Genomic DNA, 27,958 nt, shown 5'->3' with positions numbered 1-27,958 from the left:
AAGACGAGATCATTTTCCAAAATGCTATTCACATTTTATTTCAGCATCAGCTAAGGATTAGGTTTAAAATGTATTAATAATCATTGTAAACTTAAAATGAAAAACTGGAGATAAAATTTTCAGCCTTGTAAATTGGACTATTTACAACATTTCCTTCTGCCTCAGAGAAGTTACATGATCCCTCTCAAATGTCCTCTACAACAGGAAAGCTTGTGGACGATCTACCACCGCTATAAAACTCTATTTATTTTTTTCCTCTTTTGGTAAAAAAAAAATAAAAATAAAAAAAAGCTCACCTGGACCAAGTGCTTTTACCCTTATATCTAACAAGAATAACAATAACGACAGGTATTGGTGTACACCAAAGAAAAAAGATCAAGTTACTTCCAGGGATAATTATTATATCTCTTCTTTCTGAAAATATTCACATCCACAAAAAAGTTGCAAGTTTATCAACGTAACACGTCCACGTTCGGAACCTCCCACCCAAAGCACTTCTGCGGCTCATATAGACTCTTACACGCTACAGTCCAAGCACTTAGTCACCTTCTTATCAATTTCTCCTCTTTCCTCTGTCCTCAATTGATCCCGTGTCCATCTCCTCTGCTAAACTGTAAGCTCTCTGAGGGTGGGGATCGCATCTTCTAACCCTATGGCACTCTCCCGAGTTTCAGTCCCGGGCTCTGCATATCCTCATTTCTAATGATTGACTAATTGCCGTCTGCACTCTGTTACCCGTGATGTTGAAACTCGTTGAACCTCGGTTACGGTCCACCGGTTCATGTTGTGACATCCACGATATTTGATGTGACATTGCCCTCGAGTCACAGCAGTCCCTTTCATACCTTATGAACGTGGCAGCGAGAAAGTAACCGGGACCAAGTCCAGGAAAGGAGCCCAGATTTCTCGGCACCCGCTACCCACTTGGCTCCCTCCTCACCTCTGGACAGAGTAAGCACTCAATAAATACCACTGATGATGATGTTGATGAAGCTACCTCCTTTGTGTAGCTGCGCTTCACGTCTGCCTCTGACTCCAGGTTTCTGTGGCACCGGCAGTGCCAGGCAGGAAGCACAGAATTTTAAACTCTGAAGTGCAAGTACAGCTTTCTAAAGAACCAAAATTTGACAGGAGGGTGAACCTCAATATCTTCCTAGCCGTAGAAAGACTCACTTCTGGGTATTTCGCCCCAGTGTGGCTTCCCCCCCAGGCCCCAATACTGTAGTATCCTTTTATATCTCATGGGATTATTTTATTTCGATTGACTGACAGTTGGCGGGGCACTAAACAGAAACAATACGATGTAGGTTTCCTCTAACCCTGGCTGCCAACCAAATGGGAATCATTTCTTTTCATGCAGAATTGCCTTTGAGTGACTCAGTCATCTTTCATTCGACTTGTACTTTTAGGCCATTGTTAAGGGAAGAGTCCAGCAGGCTCCCTTAGGAACCTCTTGCTCTTCCCACGGTTACTAAAACCAAAGCTTTAATCTTGGATGAGCTACAAATGGCAGCAGAGAAAAAAACCACTCACGGCCTGAGACTTAGAGTGGCTTGCTCAGAACCTGTACGGAATTGTGCTTTCAAGTCTCTTCGGGGAGAAAACTTTCATCTTAGAATCTGACTTTGATTCTGAAGTACAGTTAGAGCAAAGCTCATAATTACAGTAGTAGGAATCATAATAAGTAGGGCACAAAATGAAAGTCAAAAAACTCCAATAAAACTGAACCTCCTATCTGCGAATGAAAATCCTTTTAACTGGTAATAAAATTTAGTGGCACAACAGACACCTCAAGGTGGAAAATATTCCCTTTTAAATGCAGATTTTCATGGCTTCTACGCAGCCTTCCTGAACATATCTAGAAATTAATTAAATTTTCTGTCTCTCTCTGTAGACTGCAAGCTTTCTGGGGGCAGAGAACAACCTGTCTACCGATTTTGTTCTATGTACCCTCCCCGGTGCTTAGAACAATGCTTTGTCAGAATAAGTGCTCCATAAATACTACTGATTGATGGTTTAATTATTGGCCAAATTCCCTCAGGGCTGCCAACTGCAGCCAATTTGCACCTGTCTGATGAGGGGAAAAAAATCAACTACCCTAAATGCCCTAGTTATCCATACTTTATTCCAATGTTTAGCCGAAGCAACATTTCTCTATTCAAAGTCAGACAGGGTAAGAAAATGAACGTCACTCTCCCTTAATCACAGTTCATTTTCTAAACCTGCATCTAAAGTGACACAGAGAGAAGAATGCAAAGTTAAAAATATCAGGCTCTAAAACTGCTGGTAAATAATCTGTTTGCAAAACTGGTTTCGTATAATCATCTTCATCAAGCCATACACTTTGACTTCAGCATTTTGTCTCAGGCATTTTAATGAATGGATCGAAAAGACTAACACTTTCAACTCCAGTCCTTTTGAAGCAGTCTGTAAGAATGTTACAAAATGAAGCCACAGTCAGATGCCTTGTCCCAGCTAGGAACTTTCCATTACATGTCCATTTACTGTAAATATTTATTTGCAATATAAACCAGGAAGGCAATTGACAAAAAATATATATCTTCTTCCCCCAACTTTCAATGCACATAAGAAAAAACACCGGCAAGAGTGAACTCCTATCCATTAGTTGTCAAGAGATCAGGGCGATGCTTCAGCCCATCCCTGTCAATTTAAACATCAAATCAAGATGAAAATGCTGCTTTTTTCCACTGGCAAAGCTATCTGGACATACTTTAAAAGTACTGCCCTAATGTAATGATTTCCGATAAACACAGCAGTCCTGTTTCTCTATCACAATAGACATGGTACATCTTCATTTAGCAACAGAAAGGCACAGTTCTCGAGCATTTGTAAAATACAGTACCTGAATCCATTCTACTGATCTCCAGAACCACTGCAAACCAAGGAATTTTACACTAGGCACAGAACTGAAAAATATGGGCGTGGAATTTCAAAGTTGATTTTCTTGCAAATTTGGTCCATCAGAAATGCATTCCGGGTACCACCCTGGGTGTAGCATGAGATGGGGGACGTTGAGGGGTGACAGAACACACTTACGTGGCTACATATTCATTCCGTTTAAATTAGGAATCATACTCTTGATGCATGAAATTTTCTGACTGGCTATCGATAACATTACTGGAAAAATGATTTGTGTATACACACCCACAGTTTTTCAGACTTAGGTCCTCGATATCTGAATACATAATGTACATTAGATATAGGTTATACATCTAAAAATATATATATGTATATTTATATATGTATATGGGCATCGAATTTTAATCTCATGGTCAAAAAACCCACCCCGAACATGGCACTTATGCGACGTTCAGGCTTCCTCCGCTCTCCCCCAAAACAATACCGGGGTTATGCAACAAAATATGCACTACTGCTATCGATTATCCTATAAGAAAAACTTCTTGCTCAATCCTAGCTCCCAAAGGTAGAGTGGCTTTTCGACTGCCTTCCTGCCTCCTGGTCAGCCTCCACATCCTACACAACCGGCTCCATCAAGAGAGCCCAATGACCACAAACAGGAAGGGAACCAGAAAGGTGATGGAGAAGCCAACCATCCCGTAGGTAACATAACGGTAGGGGAGTTCCACTTCCATGTGCTGCCTGGCTTTTCGGACATCATCGCCCGGTATGCCAGAGATCTTACAGGCCAGAGGAATGGTGACCCTCTTCATCGCCACTCGCATCATCAGCACAAACACCATTCCCAGCAGAATCCTCAATATGGCTTTTCCCAGCAGAGCCCCCGAGGCGGGGGGAAAGGCGAAGGGCAGCTTTTCCGGGGCAGGATCGAGCATCAGGCCCAGGCTGCGAGTCACGTGAGCCCCACAGGCGATCCCGGCCCCGCTGCCCAGGATCTCTGCCGTGTCGCCCCGGGAAGTGCTCCATGTGTCCAGGGTGAAGGAAAAGATCCCCAGGGCCAAGTGGAAGCTGATGATAATCAACGGAGCATACTGGTGCGTCTGGTTGAAGGTATCGATCAAGTCTACAAATGGGTAGAAGACGGCTAAGATGGCAATGGCGTACAGGAAGCCAGCGATAATGTCCTAAGGATAAAGAAGGAAGGAAGAACAGAGTCCTTTAGTCCGAAGGCTTTTTGTCCCCTTAACCAATTCACAAGACCATCTTCAGCTCCAAAGCACAAGGGTATTATAAACGTGAAGAAAACTCTCAAGAGGAGAGTGAAATCCACCCATTATATTTCCCGAGCGCCTGCTGCGGGCAGAGCACTGTACTGAGTGCTGGTACCTATCAAGCCTTGAGTGGAGAAGCCAAGAAAGGGAATTACTTTTACGAATTCCTGTGATCCATCAATGGTATGTATTGAACGCTTATTAAGTGCAGAGCACTGTACTGACTGCTTGAGAGAGGAGTACAGTACAGAATGAGCAGACACGTTCTCTGCCTATAACAAGCCGACAGTCTAGATGGGGAGACGGAGAGTAATATGAATAAGTAATTCACAATCTATAAAGATAAGTACAGAAGCGCTGTGGGGTTGACAGCGGGGTGAATATCACATGTCCAAAGGTCACAGATCCAAGTACACAGTCGACACAGAAGGGAGAGCGAGCTGGGGAAAAGAGGGCTTCATCGGGGAAGGCCTCTTGGAGGAGATGTGACCTTAATAGTGCTTTGAAGAGGGACACAGTGGTGGTCTAGCACACCGATTCCTTTAGTTCTGCAAGGACAAAGCGAGGCAACCCCCAGAGGCTAATGCTTTTTCCAAGCCAAGCGAAAAATGCCCGGAGATGCTTCAGTTGAGAGCACAGCCTGAAGTGGGCCCAACTAGACACTTGACCCTGGAGGGCCTTGTTCAGCGTCAAGCCCGAGCGGCCGGAGAGCGTCAGGGTCAGGGGTGGGGCAGAGGACAGGGGAGCTTGTCCTATCTGCTGTGCCAACTGGCCCCGGGGCACCTCCCGGGCAGCCCCGCCCCTGGCCCTCGCTGGATTGGGGCTCACTTGCCGCACACACGCACACATGGTTACGTTTACTCTGCCTGGACGGGGCGGGAGGCCCAAAGGGGAGATGGGTTTATCCATCAGTGGAAGCAGCCAGGAAACGATCCAACTTCCAAACAACTGACCAAACCACCCCGGCTCTTCCCAGACCCCAGCAGAATTAATAGTGATGAGGGGAAAAAAAGTTTATTCCTTGAGTAAATATCTTGGCAAATAGTTCTGATGCTCACATTTTCAAAAATAGAAAATTTAGGGACATTTTAGCCATTGGAAAGTTACCCGTCAGCGAGTGGGAAGAGAAATGGGCAAGGCTTCCTTACCAGAATGGAGTGCATTCCCATGTAAATTCGACTCAGGCAAACCAGCGAACACCAGCAGGCAGCGAGAATCAGCCCATACACAAGTGGATACTAAAAATAATAATAATAAAAACCTTAAAACAATTCACATTAGACTCTAAAATAGTGATGATGATAATATTGATATTTGTTACTATGTGCCAAGCACTTTAGTAAGCACTGGGAGAGAATACACAGGTGAGAAATACACATTGACCCTGCCCCTTGGGGGCTCAAAATCTAAAATACTCTCATGTTTAAAACTATCCTCGAAGAATCAATTGTATTTCTGAGCCCTTACTATGTGCAGAGCACTGTACGGGTGCTTGGGAGAGTATAATACAATAGAGTTGGTAGACCCGATCCCTGTCCACAAGGAGGCTACAGTTTAGAGGGAGAGATAGGCATTAAAATAAATTACAGAAAGGGGAAATGGCAGGGCAGGGTCACGGCCCTGACCTCTTCTTGGGCCTAGGGTCTCCTCGCTGGCCTCCTGGGCCCCTCCCAGTCCACCGGTGAGCCCAGAGGAAGGATTGACAGCTGGAGCTCAAGCCAACACACTGTTTCTACTGAGTGGGAGCATTGGCCTCCCCTCCTCCAGTTCCCTGGGGAGGAGCCAAAAGCCAACAAGACCGGGGACCAAGGATGAGGTCAGGGTCTTGGCTCTTTTCCCTATCTAGGCGTGCACCAGGCTGACAAACACCACCAGACTCCCGGCAAAGATGGCAGGAGGATGGAGGGAGGGGCGAGGAGGGGCGGGGGAGAGGAAGGGGCAAGGAGGAATTTCTGGAGCCTTAGTGATCCCATTATTACTACCAGGAGAGAGAATGAGGAGGAAAAAAAATCAACTAAACTGAAGACTAAGTAATCCTGCCAGGGGCAATAGACAGGTGTATTTTTTATATGGTATTTGTTAAATGCTATGTGCCAAGCACTGTTCCATGTGCTGGGGTAGATAAAAGCTAATCAGGTTAGACACAGTCCATGTCCCACATGGGGCTCATAGGCTTAATCCCCATTTTACAAATAAGGTAACTGAGGTATAGAGAAGTGAAGTGACTTGTCCTTAACTCGCGCTGCCTCTCACCCACATCCTGCCTCTGGCCTGGAACGCTCTCCCTCCTCAGATCTGACGGACAATTACTCTCCCCCATTTCTTCAAATCCTTGCCAAAGGCACGTCTCCTCCAAGAGGACTTTCCTTACTTAGCCCTCTTTTCCTGTTCTTCAACTCCCTTCTGCGTCATCCTGACAGGCTCCCTTTATTCACCCCCCGCTTCCAGCCCCACAGCACTCATGTACACATCTGTAATTCATTTATTTATATTAATGTCTGCCCCCCCCACTCTAGACTGGAAGCTCAATGTGGGTAGGGAATGTGTCTGTTATACCATAGTCTCCCAAATGCTTACTACAGTAAGCATAAGTGCTCAATAAATACGATTGCCTAAAGTCACCCAGCAGGCAAGTGGCAAAGCTGGGATTGAAACCCAGGCTTTTCTGTCTTCCAGGCTTGAGCTCTAACCACTAAGCAACGTTCGGTTCTCCCGTAACCCATGTTTTCACTATGTGCTTTGGGTAGAACACTGGCAGAATTAGTGACCGTTCTTCCAAACAGTGAGCTTTTCTGGATAGATTGGGCTGCATGGTTGGAAACCGTGGGTGTGCATGCACAAGCCATCCATCAATTGATGGTATTTACTGAGCGCTTGCTGTGTACTGAGCACTCTGCGCTTGGGAAGGTATAAGACAATAAAGACAGTAACTATCATTAACTGATTCACACTTAACATTTTACAGACAATCAATTTTCCCAGTTCTAGAGCTTGAATCTTCTGTGGTGGACTCTGAGGCCCCAGTAGTGGGGCATTTATTAGTAGGGTAAGGAAGTTCGTTGGGGAACTTTTCTGGTTTTGTCCTCTTTGGAAAAAAACAATGTCACCATCAAGGGCTATTGAAATGAAATGGATAACTAAGTTAAACCAACATTTTAATTTAATGCAAACACATGTGGCTTACTACTTTTCAATCAACAGCTTAGAAGCTACGTTACTAAAACCAGCATGTTTCACAGTTAATTTTAGTGATAGAGGCTGTTCACTATTCTTTCTTCATTCATTTTTCTATCTGACTTGGGCCAGGCATTGGCAACCCCGATATCCCAATTGCCACGCCAGCCTCTGGTCACGCTCGGGAAACGTTAAGTTCAATGGCATTTCCGCAGTCCCTTTGAACCTGCCATCCTGGACCTTCACACCCAAGCTCCATGCTGCCATCCTGGACCTTCACGGGCCCTGTTCCACCACCACGCCCAACCAAGCTCCGTGTTGCCATCTTGGGTCTCCACACGGCAACATCCCACCACCACGCCTCACCAAGCTCCAGGCTCCCATCCTGAGCCTCCACAGGGTTCTCCTCCGTTAGCTCATTTGGGCAGTGTACTCTGGAGTGGTAGTTTGAACACCACAGTGACTCCCACTAAAAAACATGGGTATACCCATCGCTCTCTGATGTTGCCGTTGCCTGACTGATATAAGATCCAATACTGTCTGGATAACAACTGAAGCAGTTTAGGGTTTCAATCTTTTTACACTAATCGATTTAAAAGTAAAACAAAAGAAGCTGCTCGGCATCATAATATTCTGTGGAATGTATTAGGAGAAGCTGGGAGTAGATTTAAGATTTTAGAGAAAAAGGACATCGGGTTGAGGGAAAGGCTAATTGGAATCTCTCAGGTAACTTTAACAGGTAACAGGGAAGACTGTTTTGAATGTGTTCCATTCTGTATTTAGAACGTGCCCCATGTGTAATGGCAATTCATCAAAGTAGAGGATGCGCTCTCTCAACAATGACTCATAAGCACATTTTGGCAGAATCCATGAGACCGTTCCCCAGCGTTATCTTAATACGGCTGTCCTCCAGATTGGCTGTTTAGGCGAGGTGGTGAAATCAGTCACTCCGCGGAAGGGAAGTCTCGACAAGTCTTCAATCGACATCCCTTCTCAGGAGGAGGTGGTGTCGTCAGCCAGGTGGCCTGGGCTCCCCCTTGCACCTTTCCACATAGGGAAAGGATTCCTTCTTTTTGCTGCCTCCTGACAGAGCCCACCCCTTTGGATCTTTTCCACAGTAGTCCCGAGAGGACCGGGCTACACATCTTCATGTTTTATTTTCAGCCCAATTCATCGGGGTCAGTGAATGCTTGACTATTTGACCTTTTCTCCTTAGTTTTCCGTTCGGGGGAATTTTCCAGTCTCTCAAGTGACTTGTGTTTTGGGATGTTAGTTTCCATCGGCTCAGCATTTTTCCATACAAGTCTGATGATAAAACTTTACAGCAAGATTCAAGGTGAAGAATATCACCTATACTGTACCATTGAAACCTCAAAAAAAAAAAAGACCCAGGGTTGGATAATGGAAACCAAGTGGACCTTTCAGGCCAGATAAAGTTGTCATCTCTGAAGGGAACATAAAGGCATTGATGATGTCAAAGGCAAACATTCTATCTGCTTTTGTGCAAAATACCCAAATTTAGTTCCTATTGGACTCCCTGCTTCACATGCAGTTTCAAACTTGGCAACATTTAGGACCACGGCTCTCTCCCAGTCATACACAACTGCAGTTTCAACCCACCACCCAAAAGAACTTGCTTACCACTCTCAACAAGTTGAGAATGAGAGACTTACAGTTCTTCATACCTCAAAACTAACTTGGTAACTTTACCAAGAAAAGTGATGTCTTTACTAGCACATCACTTATGCAAATAGTTATGATAAAATCCATAAATTCCCAGTCTTTAAAGTCATTTGAATTGTGTTAATCAATCACATTTACTGAGCGCTTACTGTTTGCAGAGCACTGTATTATGTGCTTGGAGGAGTACAATATAACCGAGTTGGCAGATACGTTCCCTGCCCACAGTGAGCTTACAGGGTAGAGAGTTCCAAATATAATCAATAGAACAGCTATTCAGATAAAAAGGCCCTTTACAAATCAGTCTTGAGAACTACCTAGATACTGAACCCTGCACTTTTATATATTTGATACTTACTGATAGCAAGAAAAATGAATGGAATTTGGGATAATGGAAACCTGGAACTAGTTATGGTTTCTTTGAAGGGCTTACTTATTATATGCTAAACACTACTAAATGTCGGGGTAGATACAAGATATCCTCCAGATTAGACACAGTTCCTGCCCCATATAGGACTCACTGGCTCAGAACTGGAAAATGAAAAATCTGTCTCCCTTTCCATTCAAAATCCAAGATTCCTTTGAAGAATACACATTGTTCTAGGTAAGGGTAGTTGTGCGATAGGAGTGGCCAGTGGTCAGTTATCGGGCGTGATCAGCCGACCCAAAGTCTGACCTGCATTTTTTCAAACAAGATCAACTCCATTCCTTCGCCCTTTGAAGTAAAGGAACTGAATTCCAACCAGTTCATTCAATGGTGGGTCTTCAATTAAGATCTTAAAAACCTAGATTTTGTTCAGCCCGAAGCCCCCGTCTTATCTTCATAAGAGTACTGATTGTCATGAGTTCAGCTAAGTCTCTGAGGCATGACTAGAAATGAAAAACCAGAGAACATGGGCCCAAGCTCTCGCAGTGCAACTCGAGCCACTGTAAAAGGTTACCTTTTATCCCAATTAAATGAGGCAGTCCAGCTAATTTTCTTGGGTAGAAAAATAAATTTCACAACATTCATTCTATTAAAATTAGATTCTAACTAGAATGCCATTGCATATTTTGGCAAACCCCTCAAAATATCTATTTACAATGTTTGAGAGACTTTAAAACAGATTTAACTATGAAAGTTATCTTCCTGGTATGGATTTATTTTCTATTTCTAATAACTTTCTTAAACTAAATTATTTTATCATCTTATTTTTATTGGAAAAAATAGCAAAATAAACTTCAATCCTTTGCAATACTCCATCCCTGGAAGTAGCATGGCCTAGTAGAAAGAAAACAGGCCAGGAGTTAGAGGACCTGACTTTTAATCCCAGTTCTACCACTTGACCACTGGATGACCTTGGGCTTCACTTTCCTCATCTGTAAAATGGAGATTTGAAATCTGTTCTTCCTCCCACTTAGACTGTGAGCCCAACATAGGACAGGGTCTGTGTCTGACCTGATTATCTTCTATGTCCTTAGAAGATGGACATATGTGCTTAGTACAGTGCTTGGCACATAGCACAGAGTACTTAAATACCACAAATACTGTTATAATTGCCACAAGATCCTGTACTCTGTGAAAGGGTGTACTTTTATAAAGGGTGATTTGAGCTTCTAGCACCTTTGTTTCGGCACAATTTTGGAAAACCGGTACCATTAAAGTAAGTGGGAAAACACCCTCATTATTTTAAATAGTCTGTACTATATGTTGCAACTACAAGTGTGAGCAATTTATTTACAAAAGAGTAAGGAATATATGCAGAAAAATAAATCAGTGTCTGGGAAAAAAAACAAAAACCAAACCACCACAACAACAAGAAACCCCAAAGACCAAGACAGTCACCACAGTAACAGAAGTCTTTTGGGGCCGGATTACAGTGCACTGCCAAAAACCAAGCTTACTCATGCTTTGAACATCCAATTCTCTGCTTTGCAAAACTTGCCTAACTCTACTTCTGGTACCTGACCCATTTTTCTGTTTTTTCCCTGAGCAACACTGCATTTCAATTTCCCCGTTTTAAGAATGTTCCACGGGGACATTAAGAAGAGGGGTGAGTTTTTCAAAGCAGAGAATTGCAAGCATAAATCGACCCAAGAAACGGGAGAGCGGAAGGTCGGTTTGCACCGGCACTGTCCAGTTCCCTGACAAGGGCCCTCGCTGCCGAAGCCTCGGGTCACCCACGCCAGAGAACTTGGGGCCTCACACACAGAGCCCGAACAGGTGTCCCTCCGCACACCCCATTCCTGGAGGGAGGGAGGGAGGGAGGGAGGAAGGAAGGAAGGGAGGAAGGAAGGAAGGAAGGAAGGAAGGAAGGAAGGAAGGAAGGAAGGAAGGAAGGGAGGGAGGGAGGGAGGGAGGGAGGGAGGGAGGGCCTTTCCTCCCCAAAGCCTCAGGGAGCTGCAGAAACCTCAGCTGGGACACCGCAGGGTCTGAGCTGCTGCCTGGAGGAGCAGTCCCGGTTCCCGCTGGCTCCCTGGGGTCAGCTCTGGGATGATTTTGGGGATCAGGGCCTCAGCTCCTTGTGGGCAGGGAATCATGTCTTCCAATCCTAGTGTATTGGACTCTTCCAAGTACTTGGGAAAGTGCTCTGCGCACAGGGAGTGCTCAGTGAATACCACTATTTGATCGATTCACCCGTCATCTCATGCTAACTTTAGTGGCAGGCCAATTTCTGGGCAGATATTTTCAAAGAAGCTTTTCTGTGTTGCCAGGACAACAATCCAGACTCTTGGATTTTTACGTTACATTTTCACAGAATGATAAGTGGGCTGGAATGGGGAGCATGGGTTATGTCCAATCTGAAAAGCTGTTCCCCTCTAATGAAATCTGACTACAGTCAATTCCCAACACCCTAGGGTATCAACTCAATAACCCCCACTAGCAGTCACGTATCTATTGATTTCCACCCTTAGCACTTGGGTATAAATGTGTGTTCACCTGATTTGCAGATCTTTTTAGGTCTGTCTCTCTGGATAGAGCATAAGCTCTTGGTGGAAGTTTGCTTATACTTTTACAAGCGCTTAGTTTAATGCCTAGCTTAATAAATACTAAATACTATAGCTGCTACCTGAAACCACAAGTAAAGTGGATTCACATCTCCTTGGGGAATGAGTTTCTTCATTTCAAAGTAAAGGAATGAGGATGCAAAGGGAAAATGAGAGCTTCAGATGGAAAATTTTGTGACATCAGCACGGACAGAGAGGGAGAGAGGTGTCAAATACATCATCTGAGGAGGACTCGATTCAGCAGCGTGGCTCAGTGGAATGAGCCTGGGCTCGGGAGTCGGAGGTCACGGGTTCGAATGCCAGCTCTGCTACTTGTCAGCTGTGTGACTGTGGGCAAGTCACTTAACTTCTCTGTGCCTCAGTTACCTCATCTGTAAAATGGGGATCAAGACTGTGAGCCTCACGTAGGACAACCTGATTACCTTGTATCTTCCCCAGGGCTTAGAACGGTGCTCTGCACATAGTAAGCGTTTAACAAATGCCAACATTATTAGGCAGCAGCAAACTATCTCGCCCTTGCTTCACCCCAAGATCCATGCTGCACTGTTTGAGACTCGCATAACACTTGTCTTCTGTTTTTATGATCAATCAGTCAGTGGTATTTTGGGGTGCTACACTGTGCTGAGCAGTGTATTAAAGTGCTTGGGTGAGGACAGTATAACCCCGTTGGTAGACAAGTTCCCAGTCCACAAGGAGCTTACAAGTCAAGAGGGGGTGACAGAAGTGAAAATAAACTACAGATATGTATATAACTGCTAAGGGTGGGGTGAATATCAAGTGCTTAAAGCACTTACCACATCATTGGGTCTATCTTCTTGGCCACTCACAAACCCATTAAAGTCATAGGGTTCCTCTTTCAATGTGATTTCATAATCTCCCATTTTGTTTGTTTTGAAAAGAGCCTTATCTATCTTGTTAGGACTTTTTTCAGACCCTAATGATTTCTGACTACGGCTTGACCTTTACCACTATAGTGCCTGGTGCCTAAGCTGCGGACCTTGGGTCCTTGGTGACTAGTTAAGGAGCATCTGTCGAGAAGGTTTGCCGGATCCAAGATCTGGACTCGACGCATAAGGAGAAGCCCGTGCCCTGGGCAGTGCTCAGCGTGTGTTTTGACCAGAGGGTACCACACTTTGGTTCTGGCTTATTGGTCATATGAACTAAACATGTGGCCCGATTCCTGCTTGTTGTACACCAGCACTTTTACAAATAATTTGCTGAGATAATAATAATAATAATGTTGGTATTTGTTAAGTGCTTACTATGTGCCGAGCACTGTTCTAAGCGCTGGGGTAGATACAGGGTAATCAGGTTGTCCCACGTGAGGCTCACAGTTAATCCCCATTTGACAGATGAGGTAAATGAGGCACAGAGAAGTTAAGTGACTTGCCCACAGTCACACAGCTGACAAGTGGCAGAGCCGGGATTCAAACTCATGACCTCTGACTCCCAAGCCCGTGCTCTTTCCACTGAGCCACACTGCTTCTCTGAGATGGTTACTGAGGGCACTGTAACTTTTTTTTATGGCTCCCCTTTCTAAAAGTAAGTGAATATTGTAAAATGGCTTTAAAATGAAGTTATCCGATCACATAAGGACTCGAAGAAGTTTTATGTGGAACTGCGATTTCATCCAGAAAATTGATTTTTTAATGATTTTGTCAGTGGCCCCCCAGCCAGTAAAGGTCCTCAGTCATGAGCATATGCACAACGGCTAGAACTCTGCAAAAAGAATCAAGTTCTAGAAAGAAGGCCAAACTTCTACAGCTGAATCAAGCTTACTTGAGAAAAGGTCTTTTTTCAGACGGTTAATTTTTGCAAATTACATAGTTCCCTATTTTATGTGCACTCATCAGCACACCTTTGAAGCACTTTATTGGCTTTACTCAATCAACTCGGCCCGTCATTGGGCAAGGACTGTCTCTATCTGTTGCCAAATTGTCCATTCCAAGAACTTAGTACAGTGCTCTGCACATAGTAAGCGCTCAATAAATACGATTGAATGAATGAATACTACTACAGCCCAGCATGCACGCTTCACTCCTCTAGCACCAGCTTACTCACTATGCCTCCATCTTGTCTAGCTCACCACCAGCCCCTTTCCCACATCCTCCCTCTGGCCTGGAATGCTCTTCCTCTCCATATACTCCAGACCACCATTCTTCCCACCTTCAAATCCTTATTAAGATCACATATCCTCCAAGAGGCCTTCCTCGACTAAGCTCATTTTTCCTCATCTTCCTCTCCTTTCTGTGTCTTCTCTGCATTTGGATCTGCATCGTTTAAGCAGTTGATAGTCTCCCATCCTCAGCCCCATGACACTTATGTACATATCCACAGTTTGTTTATATTTCTGTCTGCCTCGGCCTTTACACTGTAAGCTCCTTGTGGGCAGGGAATGTGCCTAAACCCTGTTGTACTCTCCTAAGTGCAGAAGCACCGTGGTCTTGTGGATCGACCGTGGGCCTAGGAGTCGGAAGGGCCTGCATTCTAATCTCAGCTCCGCCACTTGTCTGCTCTGAGAGCTTGGACAAGTCACTTGACTTCTCTCGGCCTCAGTCACCTCATCTGTAAAATGGGGATTAAAGACTGTGAGGGCCATGTGGGACACAGACTGTATCCAACCTGATTGGCTTGCATCCACCCTAGCACTCAATCAAGTGCCTGGCAGACAGTAAGTGCTTAAAAAATACACTCATTATTAGTAGTAATACAGTGCTCTGTACACAATAAGTGCTCAATAAATACAACTGACTGATTCCACAGGATCCTTTATTTCTCCCACTGAATATTTTGTTTTTTCTGTTGTTCCAAAAGCTTTCTTTACCCATTTCCCTCTGTGCTCTGGTATCCAATTCCTGGGAGTTTTTGCTGGTTTAATAGTAATGATAATAATAGTATTTATTAAGTGCTCACTGTGTGCAGAGCACTGTACTAAGTGCTGGGAAAGAAAACTCAGAAGGGAATTAGATTAAAAGTAACTTTTCCCCTTTCCCAGGCTCTGGTTTCTCTATGTTTTAACAGGTCCTTGGCCAACACATCCTCTCTTTCATTCATTCATTCATTCATTTAATCATATTTATTGAGCACTTACTATGTGCAGAGCACAGTACTAAGCGCTTGGAATGTACAATTCAGCAACAGATAGAGATAATCCCTGCCCAACAATGGGCTCACAGTCTAAAAGGGGGAGACAGACAACAAAAGAAAACATTAATTTCTGGGCTCCACTTTCTGGGTGTCCAGTTATTTAATTTAGTAAGCTGCACGCTATCTTCCTCCTGACTCTTTATTCTCCTCTTTCCCATTCTTTCAGTGGGTTCTTCTGAGGCATTTTGTCACCTATAACACAGAACTCTGTGCCAGCCTATAATTTAAAAAACTGGGGTGGGGGAGATGGGGGGAATCTCTCGCCCATGTGATACCCCGTGAACTCCCAGTTCTACAAAGAATCCCTCCATACTTACATTGCCAACTGTTTGCCGTTCTGCTCATGGGATGTGCGTGACACAAATTACCAGAGACCTTGTAGTATTCATAACTTTTTTTTTTACCTTTTTTTTCCCCCTGAAAAAATACTTCTTCCAGTTCTAGCCTAGGGTCAGTAGGTAACCCACTGCTGGAATCCTAATCCTAAGCACCCTCTTGGCCCTTTTTCTCTGGCTTCTGACCTCTTTCCCTACATATGAAGTGTCCCTGCCTCACCTCACCACCCTCCCAGACAATGCATGCAAGAGGTACGAAGGGATAAATTCAGGGCTCTTAGCATAAATGGACTGTAAGCTCATTGTGGGCAGGGAATATGTCTACCAACTGTTACATTGTAGTCCCAAGTGCTTAGTACAGTGCCTGCACACAGGAAATGCTCAGTAAATACCATGATTAAGATAACTCATTGACTTTTCACCCACATCCTGGCTCTGGCCTAGAGTACTCTCCCTCTTCATATCCGACAATGCCTCTTCCCCCTTTGAAGAATTACTGAAGACATCTCCTCCAAGAGGCCTTCCCTAAGCTCTCATTTCTTCTACCCTCACTCCCTTCTGCATCACCCTTGCACTTGGATTTGCACCCTTATTCACCCCTCCCTCAGTCCTTGGCACTTAGGTACATATCTGTAGTTTATATTAACATCTGTATCCCCCTATAGACCGTAAGCTCGTTGCAGGCAGGGAGCGTGTCTACCAATTCTGCTTCAGTATACTCAACCACTTAGTACAGGTTTCTGCGCACAGTAAGCGCTCAATATTCACAGGTGGTAGTGCTAATCTCGTAGGGCAACAGAAGTGCATGGTTTGTCTTCACATCTTCTGGGTATCTTGTTGTGCACCTCGGGAATATTTTTTCATAGATCATATTCCAGAATCATCCTGCTTCTCCAGCTCTCCTGGCCACCTATTTCCCTTTACTGCTGCATTTGGTTCTCAAAGAAGGAATAAAGCACCACCTCAACATTTTCTCTGGCAGTACTCATGAGAAGAGCAAACCTGAAGTTCAAACTCTCTCCCCTCTTCACCTAGCATGAACCAACAACTATCACTTATGATCGAGTCACAAGACTATGTTCAGCTCTGGAAATAGGAAAGTCACCTTGAGTCTGGTACAGGGTAAGAGCTATCCCTTTCAGGTTCAGCACACTAACTGGAAAGTGCATGGGCCTGGGAGTCATAGGATCTAGGTTCCAATTCCAGCTCCTTCACTGTCTTCACTGTGACCTTTGGCCCTCTAAATGACCTAGCATTGCTGTGGGGGCGTAAAAAAAATGGTTATTGTGAACCACAATCAACTTCATTTCATATGGAGTTGACATTTATTTTTTAAAAAGGAAAGGAAGAAAAGTTTAAAGGTGATAGCTTCCATTTTTCTGTTTAAAACATTAACCTGGTCCACCATTTCCCAATTGCACCCCTGGGGAAATATGGAGGAAAACAGGCAAGGATCGGTGTGGTTTACTAAACACCTCTCCCGAAAGAGAGATCTGGTAGAAGCCCTTTCCCACACTGCACTTCAACCTTTCTGCCTCATAATTTAAGCCCTGGAATAAGTTAATTCCTTTTCTTAACCACGGCTGGCTCCTGCTGCCCTAAGGGTTAAAAACAAAGCCCAGTGTCTGGGAAACAAAATTCTTCCTAAATTGCATGTATTGTCTGTGACATAGCTATACTTAACAAGAAGAAAATATTGTTTGATTCTGAGTGAAAATTCTAAATGATTTTATTCAAAAGACTAAGGCACAGGAAAGCGGAGTGAAGAAAACCATGAGGCAGAAAGAATGATCCATGGGTTAAGTCTAAGGAGCTAAAGGTGAGTGGCTCATATGGAAGCCTGAGTTAAATATAGAAGTTAGGTGCTGATGGCTAATTTTTCAGTTATCAAATATTCCAGTAAGTTGCACAGTACCTGGGCTTGTTAGAATTGTAATTGTAAGCCCCTTGAGGAACAAGGACCCTATCCAATTCCTACTGGTGTATTCTCTCCAGGTGTATGCTCTGCACACAGTTTAAGTGCCTAAGAAATACTATTACTGCTACTGTTTAGATAGCAACAAACACTTCCCTCTCAACCAGATGCAGCCTGCCAAAGAGAACTCTCCTGTGTTTGAAGCTCCCTTTCCAGGTTCGGGTCCTCATCCCGTTTGGTGAATCTGCAAGCATGGCCATTACACTACTTGGGAGCATCTGTGGTTAAGACACTGAGTTTGTTCCCACAGTTCAGTCTTGAGACTAAACGGTGTGATGAACAAGGATGGTCTCGCTGCTGGCTCTCCCATTACATCAGAAGTTGCACAAGAGCAGGGGCCACTTCTTTATTTTTATTGTACTCTTCAGGCGCCTACTATTACACACAGTAGGTGTACAATAAATAACAGGCAATGATTATGGCAATTAAGGATGGTGTCTCTGAAGCTCCAGGAAAATTGTCATAGCAAGAGGCAGAATCAAGAACAGGGTGAGAACAGTGCCTAGCACTCAGGAGTTACTCAGTAAATGCTAATGAATGACGAAAGGAACAAAGAAATCGAATCTGCCAAGCTTTTAAAGTGGAACCATGGGCCGTTTACCTTTCTAACCGAAGTCATTCATAACTAAGCTCCTTGCTAGGCGGAATTCCTACATTCCAACTTTTTCATTAATGAAGAATTTATCCTTCAGACCTTTGGGATTGGTATCAATGCATTCAAGGCCTTTGCAGAATGGAAGTGTTTTATTAAAAATAAAACAATTAATCTTTGACCACAGTATACTGTATGTGTAAATGCTCTTGGGACCTTTATTAAATTACAGCCCATGAAGTCCTGCTAGCAGTTTTATCATTTAAGTTGGGGTGAGTTTTTCAAAACTTTTGTCCAAAATTTTTAAAAAAAGTCATTTTTTACCATAAATTAAAACTAGTCCAACTTAGAACAAATCACACGAACAGTTGAACATTTCAGTTACTAGTATCTAATCTTTTCAAAGCACACCCTGACGGAAACTTATCAGGTCATTTCCTTCAGTTATTGAACTAAACAGTTCTCTTACTCTCCCCAAATAAAGGGGGGCAGTGGGGAGAGAGTCAGAAGCAGCAACCCCTGCTTTCCCCTTCTGGGACAGAGCAGAGCGGCTGAGGCAGAGGACGGAGGGAACAAGTGCAGGAGCTTACCTAGGAGAGGAAGGAAATCAGCAATGGGGAGCAAGGATGCATTCTGCATCCTAAGCGCTGCCGTGGAGGGAGGTCGGGAGAAAAGGAGGAGGGAAGGGAAAGGGAGGGGACGGGAGGGATTGGAGCTGGAGATCCTGGAGTAGTGGGTCCGAGGTGGGAGGCAGGGCCTAAAAGGGATTGATTGGCTGACCACCGGAAGGTTGTTCAAGATCAGTCCATCTGGAGAGCTCTCAGAACCACTTACCCTTCTGCAGACTCCACTCTAAGAAATGTGGTTTTTAGCTGAACCATTTTCCACTACAGGGTGAGACAAAAATCCTCTGCAAAAGAAAGGCAGTTTCTGTACCTAAAGTGTTGTTTCTTTTTTTTTTTTTCCAAAATGTCATCTTCAAACTCTCTCTTGTAGTCCTCTGAGAGGTTGTTTGCAAGAAAATATCCTCTTGTATTACCAACCCATCCAATCAACAGTATTTACTGAGTACTTACTCTGCTCAGAGCTTGCATAATACAAAAGAGTAGGTGGACAAAATCCCTGCCCTCAAGAATCTTACAATCTAGTGGGAGTGAGACATTAAAAATTACAGGTAAGGGAACCAACAGAGTCTAATGACATGTATCTAACTCCTTGGGAGTTAATGGAGGACGGGTGGTATACCCAAGTGCTTAGGGAATGCTGAAGAGGCTGTAGGATGGGACACACCAAGGGGTTGGGGGGTTAAGGGTTGAGAGATTGATCAGAGACTTTCAGGCAATGACAGTGATTTCCTGACAGGTAAAGAGTATAGCCTCCTGGAAAGTGCATGGGCTTGGGAGTGACCTAGGTTCTAATTCTGGCTCCGCCACTTGTCTGCCTTATGACTTTGGGCAAGTCACAACTTCTCTGTGCCTCAGGTACCTCATCTATAAAAAAAGAGATTAAATCCTACTCTCTCCCAGGGACTATGTCCAAGCTGATTATCTTGTATCTACCCCAGTGCTTGATACACTGCTTGGCACATGTGAAATGCTTAACAAGTAGAGAAGCAGTGTGGCGTGGTGGGCAGAGCATGGACCTGGGAGTCAGGAGGACCTGGGTTCTAATTCTGGCTCCACCATTTGTCTGCTGTGTGACCATGGACAAGACACTTTATTTCTCATCTGTAAAGTGGGGGAGTAAGACTGTGAGCCCCAAGTGGGACAGGCACTGTGTCTAACCTGATTAGTTTGTATCTAACCCCAGCATTTAGTACAGTGCCTGATATATAGTAAGTGTTTATAACAAATACCATAGCTAGTAGTATTATTACCATAAAAATATTAATCCTTTTAAGGACTGCTGGCATTTGAAATAAGCAGGAAATACTAAAGGTCACCTTGGAGACCTTTTTCCCGTGTCCAGAAAGTGATGATTGCTATTCCTTTGAACACTGTCAAGGAGTAATTGAAGCAAAATAGGTAGTTCCTCCAACTAAAGAGTGAGACTTTATAAATTGGGGAGACAATTGTCTAGCAATACTCCAGGAACCTTCTAGACAAAAATCCAAATAAAATGAAAAAAAAAAGCTAAAAAATCCCTCAAGTTAGTAGGACACCTGATTCTCACATGGCTGGGATACTTACTCCTTCCCATTTAATAGTAATAAATGGGAGAAATCGGAGAAGCAGCGTGGCTCAGTGGAAAGAGCACGGGCTTTGGAGTCAGGGCTCATGAGTTCGAATCCCAGCTCTGCCACTTGTCGGCTGTGTGACTGTGGGCAAGTCACTTAACTTCTCTGTGCCTCAGTTCCCTCATCTGTAAAATGGGGATTAAGGCTGTGAGCCCCACATGGGACAACCTGATTCCCCTATGTCTACCCCAGCGCTTAGAACAGTGCTCGGCACGTAGTAAGCGCTTAACAAATACCAACATTATTATTATTAATAGGAGTAATGGTCTTCATTAAGCATCTAGGACAGGCAATGCACTCTATTGAGCACCTGGGAAGTGCAACTGAAACACAAGGCACATTCTCTGCCCAAAAGGAGCTTACACTCTAACGGGGAAGACAGGCATAGAGATATTTTCAAATGGTGGAATTAAAATAAATAAAATTGAATGTTCAATCACATACCCATATAAACTCAAGTCCTGGGGATGGGCATAAATCAATAGGTAAGAACAAAGAGACCACTGATAAGATTATTAAAGGGAAGAAATATCCCAGCCCTGTGAGAAATCGGCTGGAGGGCTGACCATCAAACCTGGAAGGTTTGTTGGAAGTGGGATCTTAGGAGGACTTTGAAGGTGGGGCAGTTTGAGGTCAGGAAGATTTGGGGGAAGGAACGGGGGCAGAGATGGGCAAGACAAGAGTGGGGTACAGCCAGGTGGTGGGTCTGGGAGGGGTCGATAGCTCGCAGGGGTGAATTGCTCTACAGAGCACTGCATCCCTCCCCGGAAAACACTTCCCATTAAGCAAAGACTTGTCACTGGGGTAGCGTTTGGGCAATCCTTGCTGTTCTGTTGAACACTGCTGGTGGTATAATTGAAGCAAAATTGGTCGTTCCCCCTCATTAAAGACAAGTTCTGAAGTCTTCATGCTAATGGAGAGGAGACAGACATACTTGAGTGCGAGAGGAGGCCGAAGGGAAGAATCGGGGAAGGCTTTGCTTCAAAACCCCAAGGGTTCCTCAGCAGGAGAGGTGTTGGTGGTCTGCAAACTCACATCTCTCCCAGTGTCTCCCCACTCTCAAATTGAGGGAAGCAGAAAGAAGAAATAGAAATGTCCCTATTTCTGACACCAAAAGCTTTGTGATGTTCCCTCAGCTGGTGAGAAGCAGAGATACATAAAGGACTGCACACTTCTTTGGATCGTTGTCAGAGAGTGTCGTGTGATTGATTTGTTCCCTTTTTATGTCAGGGTGCACCTTAGAGTGCCCAGACTCTCCACCTGGCGAGCCCACAAACAACACAAGTGCTCGCTTGGAAACTTTGGAACAAACAGGGTCAGCACAGACCACAGAGATATAGCCCAACCGACGTAGGTCCCTAAGAGGTGCTTAGGGACATTCCCATGGCCTCTGAACACCGAGGGTGGTGATTTTAGTTTCCTTTCGGAGATGGGGATGGAGAGAAGGAAGGGAGGAAAATGAAAGGGGGCAGAGGGAAGACTTGGTGGCACCCAGCATCTTAATTCAGGCTAATAATCTTGCCCACTAGAGCCACCACCTCTGCTCTTCCCCAACCTTACACCCATCAAACAGTGGTATTTACTGAGCACTTACTGTGTGCAGAGCACTAAACTAAGCACTCGGGAGAGTACGATGTAATGCAGTTGGTAGACACAACCCTCTCTCACAAGGAATTTAGAGTCTCTATGTGGTCAAATCAGACAGAGAGCCAACAGGCAGGACAGTCATTTTGGCACAGTTTGCCCAGGAGTCTCTAAAGAGCTCAGGAACCATTTTTAGGGCACTCTCAGGCTTCGCGGGCCGATAAGCTAAGGCTTTTGCCCACTACTGTGAAGCCTGTCGACTCCTGGGAGGCAGGGACCACCATATCCACCGTGGGAGTTGGATAAATATTTGTGATGGTGATGAGGGTCAGTGAGTGGTTTAAAGAGCCAGTAAATCGACATGACTGTGCCAGTTCTTTCTAGATAATAATAATAATAATGTTGGTATTTGTTAAGCGCTTACTATATGCATAGCACTGTTCTAAGCGCTGGGGTAGATACAGGGTAATCAGGTCGTCCCATGTGAGGCTCACAGTTAATCCCCATTTTACAGATGAGGTAACAGGCACAGAGAAGGTATGTGACTTGCCCACAGTCACCCAGCTGCCAAGTGGCAGAGCCGGGACTTGAACCCATGACCCCTGACTCTGAAGCCCAGGCTCTTTCCACTGAGCCGCGCTGCTTCCCTAATGATGATGATGCCTAGGAGCTGAAGTTTCAAACCCGAGACCTCAGGCGAGAAGAACGAGCCTCCACACTCAACAAAAAGAGCCCTAGGCTGAGCCCGCAGGGCTTGCAGAAAGGGGAAATAGGGGCGGGGGTGGAAGTGCTTACTGGGAGCCTTCTCTTTTGCGGGGTTCCCCACACTGCAGAGGCTACTCAAGCAAAACTTGTGCTCCAGGAAGGCTCTTCATCCAGAAAAAGTCAACTAGGCTAAAGGCATCTCATCTTAGCTGTAAAGATGCCTCGCTCCCAAACAAAATAAAGTAAAATGACTTCTGGCAGTAATCGGCATACTTTTCTTCTGAGTAAGTTTCAAGAGAAGCAAGCAGCCGATTCTAGCTGCCCATCGGCTACCCTGCTGCAACTTCTCCTTCCCCCATGCCAGGAGAACTTGTCGACAACCATTCCGCTGTCCTACATGCTTAGCTCTGTGATGAGAACCCCCTGGGACCAGACCCGCCCTCGGGTGAGTCATGCCCCAGCGCCTGGGCAGGGTGGGGGGGATCTCGGCCATCATTCCTTCATTCATATTTATTGAGCGTTTACTATGTGCGGGGCACTGTACTAAGCGCTTGGAAAGTACAGTTTGGCAAGAGGTAGAGACCATCCCTACCCAACAACAGGCTCACAGTCCAGAAGGGGGAGACAGACAACAAAACAAAACAAGTAGACAGGCATTAATACCATGAAAATAGATACATAGAATCATAGATACATACACAGATATATATATATATATGTAGGAGAAGCAGCGTGGCTAAGTGGAAAGAGCATGGGCTTGGGAGTCAGAGGTCATGGGTTCGAATCCCAGATCTGCCACTTGGCAGCTGTGTGCCTGTGGGCAAGTCACTTCATTTCTCTGTGCCTCAGTTACCTCATCTGTAAAATGGGGATGAAGACTGTGAGCCTCACGTGAGACAACCTGATTACCCTGTATCTACCCCAGCGCTTAGAACAGTGCTCTGCACATCGTAAGCACTTAACAAATACCAACATTATTACATATATATATATATACACACACACACATAGATAAATACATCAGAGCGAGCAGCGCTAGCCCTGCCTGAAGAAAAGGCCTGGGGTTGCTCTCTGTGCCCAGGAAGTTGTCCTGCAAGGACTTCCTCAATGGCTGCAGGCCGTGTTGGCTGTGGGCTCTCAGTCTCTCCCACATGGCAGCACATGGTGGCTTCTGTTCTGCTCGGCCAGAAGGCCTGCAGGTTGCCTCTAGATTAGCTTTGTGCTTTGGTTTTCATTTGCCATCTCTCTTACTTGGTAAACTTGAAGTAACTTCTAAGCGCTCAATAAATACTACTGAATAAACTAACCTTCCTTGTATTGACTGTAGCGAGTCGCACACCCTTTATTTGCACAGCCCCAAACCAGCAGGCATTTCCTCTGCTTCAAAATGGGATTGAACTTGACATCTTTCCTCATCCAACTGACCAAATTTACAAGTTCCCACCACTGCAGGTACTTGTGACCTGGGCAGCTCTGACCCCTTGCTGTTCCTTGGAACAGATCTACTAACCCACTGCAGAAAGGGGGTAAATCGGTTGGTTCTGAACATCTGATTAGAGGAGCAGCAGGAGACAGACAGATGGTGACCAGGGTGGTGGGTTTGGGGTGGGGCCAATTGGAGACTGGATTTACTGTGAGGGGCTGGGAGTAGCTCAGCTGAGTGAAGCTCCTCCCAAGTGTGATGAGAAGCAGCGTGGTTTATGGGAAAGAGCCCGGGCTTGGGAGTCAGAGGTCGTGGGTTCTAATCCCAGCTCTACTTGTCAGCTGTCTGACTCTGAGCAAGTCACTTCACTTCTCTAGGCCTTAGTTACCTCATCTGTAAAATGGGGATTAAGACTGTGACCCCCACATGGGACAACCTGATTACCATGTATCTACCCCAGCGCTTTACATATAGTAAGCGCTTAACAAATACCATTATTATTACCCCCAGCTTGGCTCAGTTTTGGCTGTCGGGCTCTCCCCTTTTCCTCCCTAAGAGCTGTAGGCCACTTCTCCCCAGCCGTTGGTGCCAGGCAGCTTCCACACGTACAAGTCACCCCACCTCCTCTGTGCCCCCACCACTGGGGAGAGACTTTGGCTTATGTTTTCACTGAGGCAGGCAAAGGTTAGTACATCGCGGCGTGGCCTGGGAATCAGAGAACCTGGGTTCTAATCCCGGCTCTGTCACTCGCCTCCTTAGGCAAGTCACTTTTCTGTGCCTCGGATTCCACATCTGTAAAATGGGTACTGAATAGGAGGGTGCACCCTCCTCTTTAGATTGGGAAACCCATATGGGACAAGGGACCGTGTCTGACCTGATCATCCCAGTGCTTAGTAAAGCATTTGGCTCATAGTAAGTGTTTAAAAGATACCACAACTATTCTTAGATCACATTTTCTCGGTCAATCAGTGGTATTTACTGAGCACTTAGTGTGCAGAACACTGTACTAAGCGCTTGGGAGAGTACAGTAAAAGAGGGTTGGTAGACATGTTCTCTGCCCCCAGCAAGCTTACTTACCATCTACAATCCTTTAAATTGCAGACCACCCTCCAACCCTGTGTTTTATTCCTGAGGGAGCTATGAATGGGCTGAATTGCCTGGTAAATGCGATACTCTTTTTCATAGATGTAATTAAGGTGACTTCCACCCAGGCGTAAGTCAGAGCCTTGTACAAATGTCCTTTCTTTTTCTGTGACAGAGATAAGCCTGCTAAAAGTGACGAAGTTGGAGTCTCCCTCCCGTCAAAAATGTGGAGTGAGCCTTAATCTTTCGAAGGACTCGGAGTAAAACCAAAAAGAACAGAGCCAATCAGATGGAAATGAAATTACCTAGTGGGAGACAAGTCTCTCTTGCCAAAAGGGCCCTCATACTTGCCAAGCGAGTCAACATAAACTACAGGGCCCAGATGGGGGAGTTGAATTTCACTCTTGAGCTAAAACCCAATAGCCTTTCACCTTTTGCCCATTACTTCAATTGAACCTCAAATCGGGTTCCTTAAATGATACGCAGCCGTTTAGTCCATTCCAACCAGAGATCAAGGAGAACTTTAACTCCAAATTGCACAAATATTTCAACATTAACCTAGTAGTAGCTCAGGAAATAACCCTAATTGTTGAATGATCCCATGAAGGTTACTGCATTCTGCCTACCAGCAAATTAGCAACCACACCTTATTTCTCCCCCACCGGCACACGAACAATCCTACAGTACAGTATTATCTGTCAGGGGTTCCATTACTCTGACAAGTGCGGCATTATCCTAAATTATAGTCAGCCAGACACGCTCGTCCAAATGATTACATTTTAAATCCACTCTATTCTAAATAGTAAGTCTCAGAAATGAACGATTTTTGGTGCTGTCAGTTCTCTGAATCCGTGAAGTTTGCCAAAGTGTGGGCCCCATGTTCCGGGGGAAAACTGACTGTTGGCTAAAGAGTGCCGGAATGATTTACTTGGTGCTTTTCTTTGTAAGAACTCAACCAGGGTCCAGAAACTGGGGAGCGGAAGGGGGGCAAGGAGTTAACTAACCATTATCCCCCCAACCGTGCTGTCCTTGGACCATTTTCTGTGCTCGGGCAAAGAACTGTGGGTTTATTATTTTAAGGCCCGCTCTCATCATCTCCTCCTGACAATTTAATCTTTGTGAAAACAGTGCCTGACGGTGGCCAGCACTGCGGGAAGCTCTGGAATAATAATGTTGGTATTTGTTAAGTGCTTACTATGTGCAGAGCACTGTTCTAAGCGCTGGGGGAGATACAGGGTCAATAATAATGTTGGTATTTGTTAAGCGCTTACTATGTGCCAAGCACCGTTCTAAGCGCTGGGGGAAATACAAGGTCATCAGGTTGTCCGACGCGGGGCTCTCAGTCTTCATCCCCATTTTACAGCTGAGGTAACTGAGGCCCAGAGAAGTGAAGTGACTTGCCCATGGTCACCCAGCTGACAAGCGGCAGAGCTGGGATTCGAACCCATGACCTCGGACTCCCAAGCCCGGGCTCTTGCCACTGAACCACGCTGCTTCTCTAAGGGGGGGGGAGTTTAAGCGCAATCGCCAGCGTTGCCGTTGGTGAGTCTTTTAGAGGAGAAATACTGATGATGATGATGATTTTTTTTTCCATTATTTTCTCCGCATGCTTCTGGGCAGACAGGAGCCCTGGGAGGAGGAGGAGGAGGAGAAGGAGAAAAAAGAGGAGAAGGAGGAGAAGGAGAAAAAGGAGGAGAAGGAGAAAAAGGAGGAGAAGGAGAAGGAGGAGAAGGAGGAGAAGGAGAAGGAGAAGGAGGAGAAGGAGGAGAAGAAGGGGGAAGCAGCGTGGCTCAGTGGAAAGAGCCTGGGCTTGGGAGTCAGAGGTCATGGGTTCGACTCCCGGCTCTGCCCCTTGTCAGCTGTGTGACTGTGGGCAAGTCACTTCACTTCTCTGTGCCTCAGCTACCTCATCTGTAAAATGGGGATTAAAACTGTGAGCCCCAGGTGGGACAATGTGATCACCCTGTATCCCCCCAGCGCTCAGAACAGTGCTTTGCACAGAGTAAGCGTTTACCAAATACCACCACTGAGGAGGAGGAGGGGGGATTAAAACTGTGAGCCCCAGGTGGGACAATGTGATGACTCTGTATCCCCCCAGCGCTTAGAACAGTGCTTTGCACAGAGTAAGCGTTTAACAAATACCACCATTGAGGAGGAGGAGGAGGAGGAGGAGGAGGAGGGGGTTGGGGTGAAGGGCAGAGGTGTTACCTGCCAGCGTCCGTAGGTGAGGAGGACGAGGGAGAGGGGGATGGCCGTCCCGGACATGGCGTGGGTGGAGGGCATGCTGTACTCGGAGTTGTAGAAGAGCTCCAGCTTGACGACGGGCGGGGAGGCGGGCCGGGGCCAGCGGACGATGTCCTTGGTGCACTGGCCGACGTACATGACCACCACCCAGATGACCACCAGCCTGCGCCCCACCAGGGCGTCCAGGTTCCAGATCCAGAAGGGGAAGAAGGTGATGTAGAAGAGCTCGTTGCCCAGCTCGGTGCCCAAGCAGAACAGGTAGTAGAGCAGCCAGTTCCGCACGCCGTGCATCCCCCCCTCCGCCGCCTCCTCCTCCGTCAGGGAGTTGCGCCGCGGCCCCCGGGCGCGGGGCTCGGCCGCTCCGGGGCCCGAGGACCGCCCGGGCTTCTGCCCGTTGGGGGCCGCGTCGCCGCCGCCGCCGCCGCCGGCCGCCTCCCGCCGCTCCTTCTCCTCCTCCTCGTCGTGGTGGTGGTGGTGGTGGTGGTGGTGGTGGAGATCCCCCGTCCGCCGCCGCGCCCCCGCCCAGCCGGGCGGCTCGTCCACCCCGCACAGGCGCTGGAAACGGGCGACGCTCTGCGGGTCCTGCAGGTGGGCGAGGAGCCGGGCCAGCCGCTGGGCCCGGGGCATAGCTAACGGCACCC

At 45.9% G+C, this 27,958-nt stretch overlaps 1 protein-coding gene across 1 annotated transcript; it reads right to left on the bottom strand.

The window, feature by feature from the left end:
• Nucleotides 1–12: 12 nt before the first annotated feature.
• On the bottom strand, nucleotides 13–27,944 carry SGPP1 (sphingosine-1-phosphate phosphatase 1). The gene is made up of 3 exons (XM_029078849.2): nucleotides 27,282–27,944; nucleotides 5,300–5,389; nucleotides 13–4,064 (listed from the first exon to the last, which is right to left on the bottom strand). The coding sequence occupies exons 1-3, from the start codon at nucleotides 27,942–27,944 to the stop codon at nucleotides 3,513–3,515; spliced, it is 1,305 nt and encodes a 434-aa protein (XP_028934682.1). The 3' UTR covers nucleotides 13–3,512.
• Between the last annotated feature and the right edge of the window lie 14 nt (nucleotides 27,945–27,958).

Source organism: Ornithorhynchus anatinus, chromosome 14, assembly GCF_004115215.2.
Source record: "Ornithorhynchus anatinus isolate Pmale09 chromosome 14, mOrnAna1.pri.v4, whole genome shotgun sequence".
NCBI classification, from domain to species: Eukaryota; Metazoa; Chordata; class Mammalia; order Monotremata; family Ornithorhynchidae; genus Ornithorhynchus; species Ornithorhynchus anatinus.
The sequence above is the reverse complement of the archived record's forward strand: the minus strand, read 5'-3'. Positions and strand labels throughout refer to the sequence as shown.

Bases quoted from the DNA above. Each gene is read 5' to 3' on its own strand.
- SGPP1 (XM_029078849.2), bottom strand. From the start codon at position 27,944: ATGCCCCGGGCCCAGCGGCTGGCCCGGCTCCTCGCCCACCTGCAGGAC. The intron at 5,390-27,281 runs GTAACACCTCTG...TATTATTTTTAG, and splicing joins TCACCTACGGACGCTGGCAG to TATCCACTTGTGTATGGGCT. The intron at 4,065-5,299 runs GTAAGGAAGCCT...CTTTATCCTTAG, and splicing joins TGGGAATGCACTCCATTCTG to GACATTATCGCTGGCTTCCT.